This window comes from Nothobranchius furzeri, chromosome 18 (genome assembly GCF_043380555.1).
Source record: "Nothobranchius furzeri strain GRZ-AD chromosome 18, NfurGRZ-RIMD1, whole genome shotgun sequence".
In the NCBI taxonomy this organism is placed as follows: domain Eukaryota; kingdom Metazoa; phylum Chordata; class Actinopteri; order Cyprinodontiformes; family Nothobranchiidae; genus Nothobranchius; species Nothobranchius furzeri.
Genome location: NC_091758.1, coordinates 15,239,768 through 15,255,734, shown reverse-complemented (window position 1 = coordinate 15,255,734; position 15,967 = coordinate 15,239,768). Strand labels below are relative to the sequence as shown.

At 44.6% G+C, this 15,967-nt stretch overlaps 1 protein-coding gene across 1 annotated transcript; it reads left to right on the top strand.

The window, feature by feature from the left end:
- The first annotated feature begins 293 nt into the window (after nt 1–293).
- Nucleotides 294–5,731, top strand: LOC129163691 (uncharacterized). Its single transcript, XM_054741915.2, has 2 exons — nt 294–413; nt 4,868–5,731. The coding sequence occupies exon 2, from the start codon at nt 4,928–4,930 to the stop codon at nt 5,606–5,608; it is 681 nt and encodes a 226-aa protein (XP_054597890.2). The 5' UTR covers nt 294–413; nt 4,868–4,927; the 3' UTR covers nt 5,609–5,731.
- The last annotated feature ends 10,236 nt before the right edge of the window (nt 5,732–15,967 follow it).

The window sequence follows — 15,967 nt, the reverse complement described above, 5'->3', positions numbered from 1 at the left end:
AGCCTTTATTTCTTATAACTGTGATGATTACAGCTGAAAACCCTGAATATCAGACTGTGATCATACGTGATTACGCAAAGCATTATGGGATGTGTGCGGACATGTTGGAAGCTTGACAAGTGTAAACAAAGCGTGAAACAAACAGTACTGTCGCAGAGAAGAAGTGGATTTGGGTGAAAGAAAGTGTTAAACAACATTATAAAATCCCTAAAGGATGCGGAATAAACAGGGATATGTTATAGAAATATGTCGGGGACCGGAATGTGGACAAAATCAGACTTATAAATGGTTTGGATCCATATGATAAACCTAAGACTGGAGCACCAATGACATATTTTTTATCGCTGCAGTTCTGCATAACGAACATTTTCGGCTATCTTGTTTGTGGTGTGATGTAAATGTCCAGATGAGAGGTAAACATTTTATTTGCAGGATTTTCTAGTAAAACAATCAAAATTGTTATCCTATAGAAGAAGTGTAGCAGGAGAAGTTGTGTTGTGTGTCAGCGCGCCCGCATTAGCTTACCGGTATGCGAGTGCAGCCTCTGTGTGTGTGTGTGTGTGTGTGTGTGTCCGTGCGTGCGTGTGTGTGTGTGTGTGTGTGTGTGTGTGTGTGTGTGTGTGTGTGTGTGTGTGTGTGTAGACAAATAAAAACTTGAATGTATGTGGACATTTTAGCATAACCAGATAACAGAGTGAATGAGTCTTTGAAATATAATGCTTAATGTTTTATATAATCATGTGATTGTCCCATATATGCTGGATTGCACTGAAATTTGTGGATTACATATAAACATACACTAATCCATTTATGATTTTACAAAAAATTAGCAATCATTAGTCTAAGTAGTCAGAGCTCCAACCAATGCATTATTGGCTGTGGTACAAATATTAAAATTGGGCGATCTGGCTGATTATAGGACTCTACAATTGGTCTATAAAGCTCATATGAAATCAACTATCTAAGCCAGTGGTTCCCAAACTTATTTAGCCGCGCACCCCCTTCTATGTCCCGACCATGTCGACGCCCCCCCCCCCCCCCCCAGCCCCCACATGTCTCTCTCTCTCTCTCTCTCTCTCTCTCTCTCTCTCTCTCTCTCTCTCTCTCTCTCTCTCTCTCTATCTATATCTATATCTATATATATATATATATATATATATATATATATATATAGATATATATCAGATGTCAAGCTAAACAGACAGGGTTAAAAAATACCCCATCACTTTCATTTTTTAAATAGTAATTAATAAACATTCGATACCATTACAATTTCCTTTGATTTCATTTTAAATAAATATTTAGAGTGCCCAGGTAGCACATAAAGAATGCAATTTAACGGTTTTCTTAAAGTAGGAACATTTAACCTGTGCGGCCAGAGCGCTCTCCTTCCGTCTGCTCTGCGTAAACTTGAGCTGATCACCTACTTGTGCATAATCAAATGTCAATAGGGGACAAGATATAGCCATGATGTTCACTTTTACCTCAGACCGACTTATTGCTGTTTCATGGTGTGGCTGAATCTGCGATCCGCTGTCTTGCGGACTGGAATAACAAATGGTGCAACAGGACTTGTGGTCAGGTTCATGAGGAGTCACTGGCTGGAGCGGACCCGACTCATCCCAGAAGCTAATATCTTAATTTGACCTTGAATGAAAAATAACCTCTTAAAAGTTTTTATCACGGTGGAGGCAGCGTTCATTTCTGCCTTCAGTCTGACGGCACGCCGGAGTTAAAGCAGCGTGTGCGCTTATTGAATCTGTGTGTGTGCGCGAGCGGCACAGCCGCTCAAGTCACCGCGTCTCGCGCTATTTAAACCAATGTTGTAAAATGACTTCTGCCCAGCCCAGATGTGCTCACTTGTGCACCCGTGAGCTATGGTTCTGCCGGAACACGTCTGACCTCTGACAGACGCACTCTGAACTTCAGATCTTCAGCGCGCTGTTAATGGCCTGAATGGGAATCATTTCTTGTTATTTAGTTACATCCACAATGTTCTGTGTGTGAGGTTTACAACGTCAGAACACCTGCATGAGACAGGTGTTAATTACAATCTGCCAGAATGACTCACCACCTTCAGATTTCTCCAACACCGTTAAAAATGATCAAATACGGAACATATCGGCGTGCGCAGGCCAGAGTGCTGAAGCTCGGCGCATTGTTATTATGAAGTTAGGGCACATGTGGAGGACACGCACGTGCGCGACGGAACATATCGGCGTGCACAGGCCAGAGTGCTGAAGCTCGGCGCATTGTTATTATGAAGCTATAGGGCACATGCGGAGGACACGCGCAAAAATATACTTGTTTTCAATTACATTTATTGTGCCCACTTACTTTTTCTTTGGCCCACCCACAAATGAGTTTCTGGCTACGCTAATGGTAACATATGACAGACTTCTCTGAGCTCCGCAGCCATTACACTTTTCACCTCGCGCACCCCCTAGCGGCAGCTCGCGCATCCCTGATCTAAGCGAAACCTCAAATCTGGTGTGAGTGGGGCAGATTATATATATATATATATATGTGCTGTCCTCGCCCTGTGACTCTTAGTTTCACCTTGCTAGACAGCGAGATAACGATGCTCCAATAACCAGACTTGTTCTCCTTTTTTTGTGCTGATTTATTGAAGAATGGCCTCTGACCATTGCCTTCTCTTTGACCATCGTAAAACTGAAAGTACAAAATACTGTATTAGCTAACTAACATTGTAAACTAGCTTGTTACCCGCTTGCTGCAAGCTAACAAGATAAAACTTTCAAATGTACAAATTATCGTACCATTTTTACATAAAACAAAAGATAATGATCATTTTATCGACACTCATACTTACAGACATATCTCATCCAAGGCAGCAACATTTTAAGGTCCTGTGATGGACAGAAGACGGAAGCTGTCGAGCTCCGAGGGTGTGGTGAGTGGACACCAGCTGGTCCTCGTTATGGATAACGAGGCCAGGGAGGATAAAAGGGTGACAGACCTACTGAGAGGTGTGTGTGGTCGACCTGTCATTGTGGCATCGGACTTTGGGGGGTGGGGTCGTTCGCAGCCGGGTAGGCTTGCCGGCGACGAAGATAGCTGAACAGGTGTTTAGTGTTCCAGCACCAGGAGGGAAGGCTGGTCGCCTTCTTTAGACAGTTAGGGCTGGGCATAGGTGATGCCAAGGCCGCGCCGACATCTGCCGCTACGGACTCTGGCAGTGGACTTATGTTGTGGATTTACCCGCCGTCCTCGCAAGCTACACCCCAGGGCGTTGGACGGCGTTGGAAGCTCAGACCCCAGGGATGGGGGTCACACCATCCGTGACAGCTAAGTACCGCTGCTTACGTGACTCATGCTGGACAGTTGGTTTTACAAGAGAGGGCTTGGGCCATGGTGTTTTATCGTTGTTTTATTATTGGTTGTGCAAAAAAGTGTGTCTTTTATAAGTCGTTGCCTACTGGTGGTGTGTTCAGGTTCTGACCGGAGGGCAAGATATTCTGCCCGTGCTGCCCACGGCTACTTTTATTACACTGGTGTCAGAAGTGGGATCTAGCAATCCAAAATGTCAGAACCTGAAAATAACACACCTCCTCCGTTGAGACCAGCTGAAAATCAACCCGTGAGCACAGCAGCTCGGCCGATTTTTATGCCGGAGAGCTTTTCCGGTGTTGGCCGCGAATGGGCAGACTGGGTTGGACAATTTGAAATGGCAGCCGATGTAAATAACTGGGATGAGCCCCTTAAGCTGAAGTTTCTGTGTCTTCTGTTGTCTGACAAGGCTCGAGAGGTTTACAATGGCTTGTCGGGGAGCGTTAAAGCTAATTATGCCGTGTTAAAAGAGCAAATGGGGAAGTGTTTGGATCCGTGTGACAGCGCTGATTGGAATAGGGCTGTTTTCTCCGCTCGACGCAGGTGGCATAATGAAAGTGTCCGAGAATTTGGGATGGCATTACGACGGGCTGTCGTTAAAGCTTATCCGACAGTGGATCCCAATATACGAGACATGTTGGCTAAAGATCAGTTTATAGCTCATGAGGGGAATGGAGACATGAGAGTGTGTTTACGGAGCGCCAAGCCCGCGTCGCTTGAAGCAGCCATCGACCTGGCGGCGGAGCTTGAGCTCATTAGGAGCTTGGAGACCAGCTCAGTATCGGACGCAAGAGTGAGGGGGATAACTGTGAAAGATGCTGATGATAAAAGCATTGCTTCGCTAATGGGGGTGGTTGAGAGCTTGAGACAGGAGGTGAAATCCCTCCAGGAAGTGGTGCACACACTGTCAGTACCTGCTGCATCTAGTCCCCACCGTCGTGACGCTCAGAACACAACCTTGCAGCCTAGGCAAGAATATTCCCGGAGGGAAGGAAATGAGAGGTTTGGAGGCTGCTGGGAGTGTGGCTGTAACCGGCATTTACGTCGGGACTGCCCTTACGTGCAGGGAAACTAGAGGGGGCGTGTATCGTGGGTCAAATGCCCGCCCCCTTCTCTGTTGTTGAGACCCCTGTAGGAAGAGGCAATGCTGGGTACTTGAAGGCCAGGATAGGTGAAGCCTTTGCCTCAGTAGACAAGTATGTGACGAGGCTGAAGGAAACATTCACTACGATGGTGGATGCGGTGAAGTGCCATCAGGGCAGAGCATCGGTGCAACAAAGGAGGGCACATGATTTTAGGGCCTCCCGCCGGTTCTACGCGGCAGGTGACTTAGTGTGGGTCAGAAATAAGCTGAGGAGACGAGGGGTGTGTCCCAGGCTTCAGAGGCGAGATAGGGGACCGTTTAGGGTCCTCGAGCGGGTGACAGACGTGTTATACAGGCTAGTACCCATTGAGGGGGGTCCTGAGAGTGTGATTCATTTCAACCGACTTAAGCCGTGCACTTCTCTTCCACTAGTTGCAGCACCGCTGGCTGTGGGGTCCCGAGAGCGAGCGAGGCAGAGTCTGCGTCAGCAGGATGCTACCTGGGAGGACACCAGCAGGGTTCATCGACGGTCTGCAGAGACAAGCAGGTCTGGCGGCGCAAGTGACCCGGCCCCATCACGTGGAGAGGCTGCTTGAGGAGGTGCTGCTGCAGGAGGACCGGAAGGACGTCTCCCTGGGGAGATCGACAGACGTGGAGCTGCGGAACAGCGGGTGGTTCATCAGCCGGATGCCACCTGGGAGGACATCAGCAGGAGTGCTCAACGGTTTTCGGAGACGAAGGGCTCCGGTGATTCAAGCAACCCTGCCCCATTGCATGGAGAGGCTGCTCGAGGGGGTGCGGTTGGAAGAGGATCGGGAGGACGTATCCCTGAGAAGGTCGAGGGACCTGGAGCTGTGGAGCAACGCGTGGTTCGTCAGAGGAGACCCCCTGTTTGGCATAAGGATTATCATGTGGAGATCTAGGACTCGAGGGCGAGTCCTTCAGGACAAAGAGGGGGAGAGTGTGATGGACAGAAGACGGAAGCTGTCGAGCTCCGAGGATGTGGTGAGTGGACACCAGCTGGTCCTCGTTATGGATAACGAGGCCAGGGAGGATAAAAGGGTGACAGACCTACTGAGAGGTGTGCGTGGTCGACCCGTCATTGTGGCATCGGACTTTGGGGGGTGGGGTCGTTCGCAGCCGGGTAGGGCTGCCGGCGACGAAGATAGCTGAACAGGTGTTTAGTGTTCCAGCGCCAGGAGGGAAGGCTGGTCGCCTTCTTTAGACAGTTAGGGCTGGGCATAGGTGATGCCAAGGCCGTGCCGACATCTGCCGCTACGGACTCTGGCAGTGGACTTATGTTGTGGATTTACCCGCCGTCCTCGCAAGCTACACCCCGGGGCGTTGGACGGCGTTGGAAGCTCAGACCCCGGGGATGGGGGTCACACCATCCGTGACAGCTAAGTACCGCTGCTTACGTGACTCATGCTGGACAGTTGGTTTTACAAGAGAGGGCTTGGGCCATGGTGTTTTATCGTTGTGTTTTATTATTGGTTGTGCAATAAAGTGTGTCTTTTATAAGTCGTTGCCTACTGGTGGTGTGTTCAGGTTCTGACCGGAGGGCAAGATATTCTGCCCGTGCTGCCCACGGCTACTTTTATTACAGTCCGTATCAGCTTAGAACAATAACATTACGACATCACCTTCCACCATCTTTGATTTCTTCTTCACGTTCTCAATTTTTTCCCCCAAAGTAACCAAACCTATATTACAAAGCAGCCACTAGAGGGAGCTCCAGGGCAGTTTACAACGATAACATCCAGTTTGAGTTATAAAAGGCAGAACACTCCCCGCCTGGTACAATGCAATTGTGCCACTACAACAAACTTTTCTAATAAACATTTAGAACAGTTACGGCTATTTCAAACACTTATTTATCACTTGATAAAAGCAAAACCAAATCAGCGATGGGTCTCAAAAGCAAATTTTCATTTCCATCTTTCCCAGTCTTTACTTCTGCTTTTCGAACCTTGTTGTCCTTGCTCTCAAATGTCTTTACAACTTTTCCCATGGACCAGTCATTTCTGTGAGCGAGAGCATTTTTCAATAACACAACATCCCCAGCTTTTATGTTTGTTTTATCATCAGTCCATTTTCTCCTTTGCTGTAGTGTTGAAAGATATTCACTTTTCCACTGTTTCCAAAAAGAGTCTGCCAAACACTGTACTTGCTTCCATTGCTTTGAGTAGAGGTCTGGTGGTCCAAAGCTTTCTGTTGGTGCAGATAATGCGTTGACTTTTTGTGTAAGGAGCATTGCTGGGGTGAGAAGGTTTGGTTTGTTTGGATCTGTTGAGACTGGTACAAGTGGTCTTGCATTCATTATTGCCATTACTTCTGCCATGAATGTACTTAACACTTCATGTGTCAGTTGGACATGCACAGCTTTCAACAGAATACCATCTAGGCCGCCTTGCCACTCCAATAAGTCTCTCCCACGATCCACCCATGTGTGATGAGTGTGGAGGATTAAACAACCATGTGCATCCTTTCTCTTGCAGGTATAAGTTTAGTTCTGTGTCCTTGTGATCAATTTGCAACTCATTGCATGCTCCAACAAAATTTGTACCCCTATCAGATCTGAGTATTTGAGCAGGTCCACGGATGCAGAAAAATCTCCTTAACGCATTGATGAAGCTGGATGTCGACATTGATTCAATGAGCTCAATGTGCACAGCTCTCGTGGACATGCAGGCAAAAAGCACAGCCCAGCGTTTACTGTCTGCACTTCCTCCTCTGGTGCGACGTGTGGTGACCGTCCAGGGTCCAAAGACATCCAGTCCTACACTAGTGAACGGTGGCATTGGTGTCAGCCTGTCAACAGGCAAATCTGCCATCTTTTGGGTCTGAAGTCGTCCTCGAAGCTTTCGACAGAGAACACATTTGTGAATAACAGAAGAGACGAGCCGTTTACTGCCAATAATCCAAAATCCAGCACTTCTGAGCGCTCCTTCCGTTAGGTGACGCCCCTGATGTGCTACCTTCTCATGATAGTATCTAATAAGAAGGATGGCCACATGATGAGCTTTAGGGATAATGAGTGGATGTTTCTCATCTTTTGTCAGGTTAGAAGGTGTCAATCGACCTCCTAGTCTGAGGAGCCCATCTTCATCAATAACTGGATTTAATCTTTGAAGACAGTTTTGCCTTGGAAGTGGCTGATTTTCTTTTATGCATCTGTACTCTTCTTTAAACGTTTCACTTTGTACTGTGTGAATGATGAACTTTGCTGCTTTAGACACTTCATCTACAGTGTTAGTTTCCCTGAAACACTTCCAGCCTTTACCTTCTGTGTTTGTTTTCTTGAATGATGCTGCCACATGCTTTAGTGAAGCAATAGTGTGACACAATCTCATCCAATGAGAGAATCTTTCAAAACGGCATGGCTCTAGCTGTGTTACTGAGGCTTTGGTAACAACTTGTTATATCAGGTCTGATCTCTGCATCTGTGTTGGGATCAATCAGTGTCAAGCTATCACAGTGAGACTTCTCTGTGTCGTGTTGTGTCAAAAAGGAAGGACCACTGAACCAGTTCGTGGAAACCAATGCAGAAGCTGCAATCGGTCTAGTGGCTGTGTCTGCTGGATTGTCACTAGTGGCTATGTAAAACCACTGTGACGGATGTGTAGTCTTTCTGATTCTAATCACTCGGTTTGCCACGTAAGTGTAGAACCTCTTTGTGTTGTTGTGTATGTAACCAAGAACGATTTTACTGTCTGTGAAAAATCTGACAGTGTCTACTTCAATGTCAATCTCATCTCTGATGAGTTCGTACATCTCTACGGCTAACACTGCTGCACATAACTCCAATCTGGGAACAGTGTGAGCGGGTCTTGGGGCTACTTTGGACTTGCCCATGATGAACCCTGTGTGCCACTGACCTTCACCATCAAGAGCTCTCAGATATGCCACTGCTCCTATGGCCATGGTGGAGGAATCTGAGAATATGCACAGTTCTTTTTTCTCAGCAACGGCTTGGGAGAACGGTAGGTAGCACCTCGGTATCTGTAGCCGCTCAAGATCCTTCAATGAGCTTCTCCATTTGCTCCATTCCTCTTCTCTTTCTGCAGGAAGCGATTCATCCCAGTCCTTTTGCTCTGAGGTCAATTCACGTAGAAGAGCTTTTCCCTGCATTGTGATGGGTGACACGAAACCCAGCGGGTCATATAGACTGTTGACAGTGGCCAAGACACCTCTCCTGGTGAACGCCTTTTGTTCAGTGGTGACGCGAAAAGTAAAACAGTCATCTTTAAGATTCCACAGTAGCCCCAAGCTCCTTTGCAGGGGTATGTCATCCAACTCCAAATCCAAGTCTTTCAGATCCTTGGCTCTCTCAGCAGCAGGAAACGCCTCTACTACCTTGTGGTCATTAGAGGCTATTTTGTGTAGCCTCAAGTTTGACTGTGCCAGCATCTTTCGAGCACTTGTGAGTGTCTCAACAGCTTCTTCCACCGTTGCTGTGGATGCGAGACCATCATCAACATAAAAATGTCTCATCACAAACTGCTTTGCATCTTGTCCGTGCTCTTCTTCTCCCTCGACTGCAGCACGCCTCATACAATAAATAGCTACAGCTGGGGAAGGGCTATTCCCAAAAACATGAACCCTCATTCTATAGTCACAAATACCTTTGTCGGGATCGTTAGCTTCATACCAAAGGAATCTCAGATAATCCCTATGATCCTCTCGCACTTCAAAACAATAAAACATTTGTTGCACATCAGCTGAAAATGCTACAAGCTCTTTCCTAAAACGCATAAGGACACCTAGCAGTGTGTTATTTAGATCGGGTCCACTTAATAAGACTTTGTTAAGGGACTGTCCTTGAAATTCTGCACTTGAGTCAAAGACTACTCTCAGCTGATTAGGTTTTTGTGTGTGGTACACACTGAAGGATGGTAAGTACCAGTGTTCTTTGTTTGAGTCCAAAGGTGGAGCGACTTCTGCGTGATCGTTGTCCAGCATGTTTTGAATGAATTCGATATATTGTCTTTTCATTTCAGGGTTCCGCTCCAGTGTCTTTCTGAGAGATTGGAGGCGCTTGAATGCTTGCTCTCTGTTACTTGAAAGCTTTGATCTTGGAGAGCGGAATGGCAAAGGTGCCACCCAGCTGTTGCATGCGTTTTGATACACCTCCTTTTCCATGATGTCAATGAAGTCTTTGTCCTCTACTGACAGTGCTGGTTTGTCATCATCCTTTGTCCTGACAAAAACAGTTTCTCCCAGTTGATTTGTGTTTGTGTTTCCCTTGTCCTTTTTGGGTTTGGGTGCGGTGTTTAACTGGTCTTTGATTTGAAACGTGTTAGGACATGGGCAGAGGTATGAAGCACGACCATTCGGAAGAATATGTGTTTTGAGAACACTCACTTTAGAGGGCTTATGCGTCTTCCCCATGCAGGCTTCCCCGACTATAACCCAGCCTAAATCCAAACGCTGCGCATAAGGTGTATTGTGTGGCCCATTGATTTTCTCTCTGACTTTGTGTACTTGTATAATGTCTCTTCCCAACAGCAACAGAATAGGTACTTGTTCTTCTACAGGAGGTACTTTTTCAGCTATCTTCTGTAAGTGTGGGAACTTCATGGCAACCTGTGGAGAGGGAATCTCTCTCCTGTCATCTGGAATCAGGTCGCATTCAATCAGGTTTGGGAGTGGAAGCTTCACTTTACCATCCATTGACTCAATTATGAAGTTTGTTGCCGTTCTGCCGACATTATCCGACAGTCCTGAGCATGTTCTGAGCGTGTAAGTTTCTGAGCGTGTCTTAATATTAAAGAGCTCAAAAAACTGAGACTTAGCTAGTGACTTGTTACTTTGTTCATCAAGCACTGCATACATCTTTCTAGCCCGTTCTTTTTCGCCTTCTGGATATACTACCACAGGACTTATTTTTGAGCACGAATGTGGGCTATCTGCATCACCACAGATTTCTGTGCATTTGGAAACAACTGAGGCAATTGCACTATCCTGTGTCTCCCCGCCATCATCTTTATCAGCTTCAGAGCTCTCTGCTGGAGCAGGGGGTGGACCTGGATGTAGTACTGCTAAATGCCTGTCGCTACCACATTCCATGCATTTTATCTGCGCACTGCAGTCCCTTGCTAGATGTTGAGTAGAACCACAGCATTTAAAACAGATTCTGTTCTCTTTTAAAAATGACTTGCGCTCATCTATGGGCTTTGCTCTGAAACTCTTGCACTTTTTAAGAGGGTGAGGTTTCTCATGTATTGGGCATACCTTGTCAGGGCTTTCTATTAGCTTGCTGTAACTATTTTGAGGTGAACTAGTGTCTGCAGGGATGTCCGTTTTATGTACACTAATCACTTGCCTGTTGCTGCCTCTGAAGCTTTTCTCCTTCTTGAAGCTTGTGTCGGCAGGAGGTGTGATGACAAAGCTTGGGTCGTTTCTTATTTTGGCTTGTTGTCTTACAAACTTTGAAAAGACACTGAAAGGGGGGAAAGCAACTTGATGTTCTTCTTTGTACTTTGCTCCTGTTGCAATCCATTTTTCCTGCAGTCCATAGGGTAACTTTTCCACCATGGGGTTGACCCCGCGAGCTGTGTCCAAATATGAGAGGCCTGGTAGGTATCCTCCATCTTTTGCACATTCTAATTCCTGCAGAACATCACCCAGCTCTCTTAGTTTTGTGTTGTCTCTGTGGTTTAGTTTGGGAAACTGTTCAATCTTTTTTAACAGTGCATTTTCTACCACTTCCGGAGATCCATAACATTCCTCGAGTCTTTGCCATACAAGGTTAAGAGCTGCAGCTGGATTAAAGACATGGACCGATCGGATTCTTTTGGCCTGCTGACCAGACTCAACTCCAAGCAATTTGACCATTAAATCTAGCTCCTCTTGAGCTGTAACATGCAAGTCTTTAATAGCACTTTGAAATGATGCCTTCCACACCCAGTAGTTTTCTGGGTGGTCATCAAACTGCAAAAGTCCAGTACTTAACTTTTCCCTCCTTGTCAGGTACCTCGTAATATCCTGGACACCCTGTATCTCTGTTGATGTTTGAAGAGTGTTGTACGGATAAGGTTTGGGGGAATCCAGTCTCTCTCTCTGTTGTGTTTGGAGTTCCACTTTAACATTAGCCTTTTGAGCACTGTGTGAGCCGTCATTGTCTATATCTGCATTCATAGCCATTTCGCATTGTTCTCGTGCGACTCTGTGACAGGTAAGTGGATCTACTTTTAATTCTAATCCTTCAAGGCAAATATCTGAGTGTTTTTGTACATACTCCGCCATGCGTTGTTTTGGACTAGCGGGTGGTCCCACCAATGGATAGGGCAGTTCACTTTTGGAAAGTCCCTCATCCTCTTCTTCATAAACTGCAACCTCTGCTTCTGCAACTGCAACAGCCTTTTGACAACTCAAAACATGTAAATTTGCCTCAAGTTCGGTTTTTTGTTTCATTATAGCTGCTTCCCTTTCTGAATACGCCAGCTGTGCACGTGCAATCTCTGCTTTTGCTCGTGCTTTAAGTGCTGCCGAGCTTGTGGATGACCGCTTGGATGTTCGCGAGCGTCTAGACTCCGTCTGTGTGTCTGTATTGCTTGCATTATCCTTGTTCTCCATATCCTCTGCATTGTGCACTTGTTCTGTTTCTCTTTGGTCTGATGTTTTTTTCTCTTCTGGAAGACCCAGTTGATATTGCTTTCCTGACCGTAGACTCATAACTGATGCGCTGAAAATAGCTCCTCGTGGTTGCGCCCGCCGCGCTAATGTCTTTTTACTGTGCTGTCCTCGCCCTGTGACTCTTAGTTTCACCTTGCTAGACAGCGAGATAACGATGCTCCAATAACCAGACTTGTTCTCCTTTTTTGTGCTGATTTATTGAAGAATGGCCTCTGACCATTGCCTTCTCTTTGACCATCGTCAAACTGAAAGTACAAAATACTGTATTAGCTAACTAACATTGTAAACTAGCTTGTTACCCGCTTGCTGCAAGCTAACAAGATAAAACTTTCAAATGTACAAATTATCGTACCATTTTTACATAAAACAAAAGATAATGATCATTTTATCGACACTCATACTTACAGACATATCTCATCCAAGGCAGCAACATTTTAAGGTCCGTATCAGCTTAGAACAATAACATTACGACGTCACCTTCCACCATCTTTGATTTCTTCTTCACGTTCTCAATTTTTTTCCCCAAAGTAACCAAACCTATATTACAAAGCAGCCACTAGAGGGAGCTCCAGGGCAGTTTACAACGATAACATCCAGTTTGAGTTATAAAAGGCAGAACAATATATATATATATATATATATATATATATATATATATATATATATATATATATATATATATATATATATATATATATGCATTTCTTTCAATATGCTCCTTTTCATTCAGGTATTTGTAAGTTGTATTATTTTATTACTATTTGTTTGAAATAAAGAAATAAATAAAATGTAATTGTTTATTTAATTAAAAATGAGTTCATTACATTTTATTATCACAAAAAAAACGTTTATGGTTTTTTTGTCAATCCTCACACAGAGTAGCCAACGTTTTGTTCTCTACATTAATTGGTTTGCTGTCGGTTTCATCTGCATTTGCATCTCACAGGTGTTGTTGTGGTTCCTTCTGCTGTACACTTGTGGGTAGATGAAGAATTGGTAAAATAATTACATAAACTACATATCAGAGATTTGCAGTCACTGTTTTACTTAAATTACATTTGAATAAGGAGAACTGGAGGAAGCTGCAGAGATTTATGTTCTCACATGCAGCAACTTGACACAAATAAGGACTCTTGGTGGACATAAAAGCACACACATTCTATAAAACATGTGTTAGACATAAGTTTATACTTACAAATCAGTCATCATTATTTTATTCATACTATGAAGGAGTTGAGTTGAAGATGCTGAATGTTTAAACACAAAAAGTGAAGATATTAACAGAGAAATTACATGAATGACTAAGTTGTTCCTGATCTGTTTGTCACCAGTTATTATTTCATAACGTCCCGTTCATATCTGTTTATGTAGCATTAACATAGCTTGCTAGTAGTGCTAACAAAGGAAGGTGCAAATATAGTCATGTACAAGTATGAAACAAAGTAACAACCCAGTTCAATCTTTCTTAACAAAATAAAAACAATAAAACAATCAAGTATGATACTACTCAAAGCTTTTGCTTACAAGATTGTTTTACCTTCAGAAGGGTGTGAATGTGTTCATTTGTCTGTTTATTTGTGTTATGCTTGGTGACTGGTAATAGAGCATGCTCTAAAATCCTGAAGTTTGCCAAAGCTAAAATCCTGCAACCGGGGCTTGATCAACCTTGTGTTCTTAATTCTGCTGACAATTAATTCCAGCAAAAATATGTTTTATGGTTTGAAAATTCCAGACATGTACCGTCTAAAGCTGTTTATCCGTCTTGCAAGGGCATTAAACAGAGAGCTGTAAACAGCATGGGATAAACTTCCATTGTTACGCTGATGATACTCAGTTTTATTTATCCATTAACCCTGATGAACCTAATCAGTTGGGTAGATTACAGGCTTGTCTTGAGGACATAAAAAAATGGATGACTCTAAATTTTCTGCTTTTAAAACAAGACAAGACTGAAGTTCTCATCTCTGGACCGGAACTTCAGAAAAGAAAGTGCTTAGTCAGTCACCTGACCTGAACGGCATTAAATTAGTCTCCGAGAACAAAGTAAGGAACCTTGGTGTTATCTTTGACCAGGACATGCCATTCAAATCCCATGTTAAACAGGTTTGTAGGATTTCCTTTTTACACCTTTGGAACATTGCTAAGATTAGAAGCATCCTTTCCAGGAGTGATGCTGAAAAACTAGTTCGTGCATTTATTACATCAAGACTGGATTACTGTAATTCATTACTCTCAGGAAGTCCACAGAATGTAGTTAAAAGTCTTCAGCTTGTCCAAAATGCTGCAGTTAGAGTTCTGAAGAGAATTAAAAAGAGAGATCATATCTCTCCTGTCTTAGCTTCCCTACATTGGCTACCTGTTAAATTCAGAATAGATTTTAAGATCCTCCTCACATATAAAGCTCTTAATAATCAAACTCCATCGTACATCAGTGATCTGATTGTTCCATACGTTCCTAACCGAGCACTTTGCTCTCAGACTGCAGGTTTACTGGTGGTTCCCAGAATATCTAAAAATAGGATGGGAGGCAGATCTTTTAGCTATCAGGCTCCTCTCTTGTGGAACCAGCTCCCAGCTTTAGTCTGTGAGGCAGACACCTTGTCTACTTTTAAGACTAGGCTTAAAACATTTTTATTTGATAGGGCCTATGGTTAAAATCTGATGTTAGCCTCAATCTGGACAAGTGGGGGAGTAGAGGGAGGTGGAGTGTACAGTCGGCAAAGATGGCTCTCACTTGCCCGTCCTCCAACATGCCTCCATCTAAAAGGCTAGGTTATCCAGAGTTATCTCTGTAGTTATGCTGCTATAGGCGTAGACTGTTGGAGGCAGCGCTGGACTGACCATAGGGCATAGCGGGCAACTGCCCGCTGGGCCAACCCTTTCATCTTTTATGGGCCGGTGTCTGTTTTTTTTTTTTTTTTTTTTTTTTTTCCTGGCCTCTAGTTGTTGCGGACAACTTGCCCGCGCCGCCCCACGCGACGCCTCGTAAAAGTTGGTGGATTGGCCAATTGGTAATAATACACTCTGGGCTGGACCAATAGCCAGAGGTCGGATGCACCCGCCAGTTGTTTGTGAATCTCAGTAAACAGACAGACGAGCTTAACAAAATGGAGAACAAAAAACGGAAAGGAGAAGCGGAGAAAATTCGACTAAAAAAGAAACTGGCCCTGCAGGCTGATGCTGGCCAACATGTGCTGGCACATGTGTTAAAATCTCACAGTTGTTTGGTAGTGAAGGTTCAAGTAAAATCAATTTAGGAAGTGATGGAGCCTCAGCCCAGCGACAGGTTGGAGAAGAAAAGAGGGAGGAGGAGGAGAAACCCGAGCCGGTGTTGTGCCATAAATTGACTCGCTGCCAAAAAATGATTAGCCACCGCGGGATCGCGCACGATTAGGCAATTGCATTTCTAGACAAAATTCCCCAGGATTTCGCCCTAAAACTCAGCATATCTAGCAATATGGACATTCAGAAAGCAAAGATAACCTCTTCCGGTACTTAAACAGATGTTTATCGCGGATATTAGTGTGGCAGTGTTTGTGGCACCCTGCGCGGGAGCACGAGGACGTGCTTGTGGAAAGAGGGAGGAAGATGTGGTTGTGTGAGCGTCCTGTCTCAATGTCCCGATTGATCATGCGCCCTGGCTACTGGGCTAAGGAGATGTCTCTTTGGCTGACTGGTTAGAGCGTATGACTCTCACCCAGGAGTCTGGGGATCGAATCCCGCCCGGGCATTCCTTTCTGCACCTTGCCACATTAGTTTTTCCAGTTCAGAAGTTGTTTTAAGTGTTGCTATTTGTCTTAAACGTTCACAATGAGGATATATTAATCCTTTTTGCAATATTTGCGATTGAAAGATGGTTTGTGCCACAAACTTTGTGGTAAGAACTGGCTTTCT

Excerpts from the sequence above, each read along its gene's own strand:
- LOC129163691 (XM_054741915.2), top strand. The coding sequence starts at position 4,928 with ATGCTACCTGGGAGGACACCAGCAGGGTTCATCGACGGTCTGCAGAGA.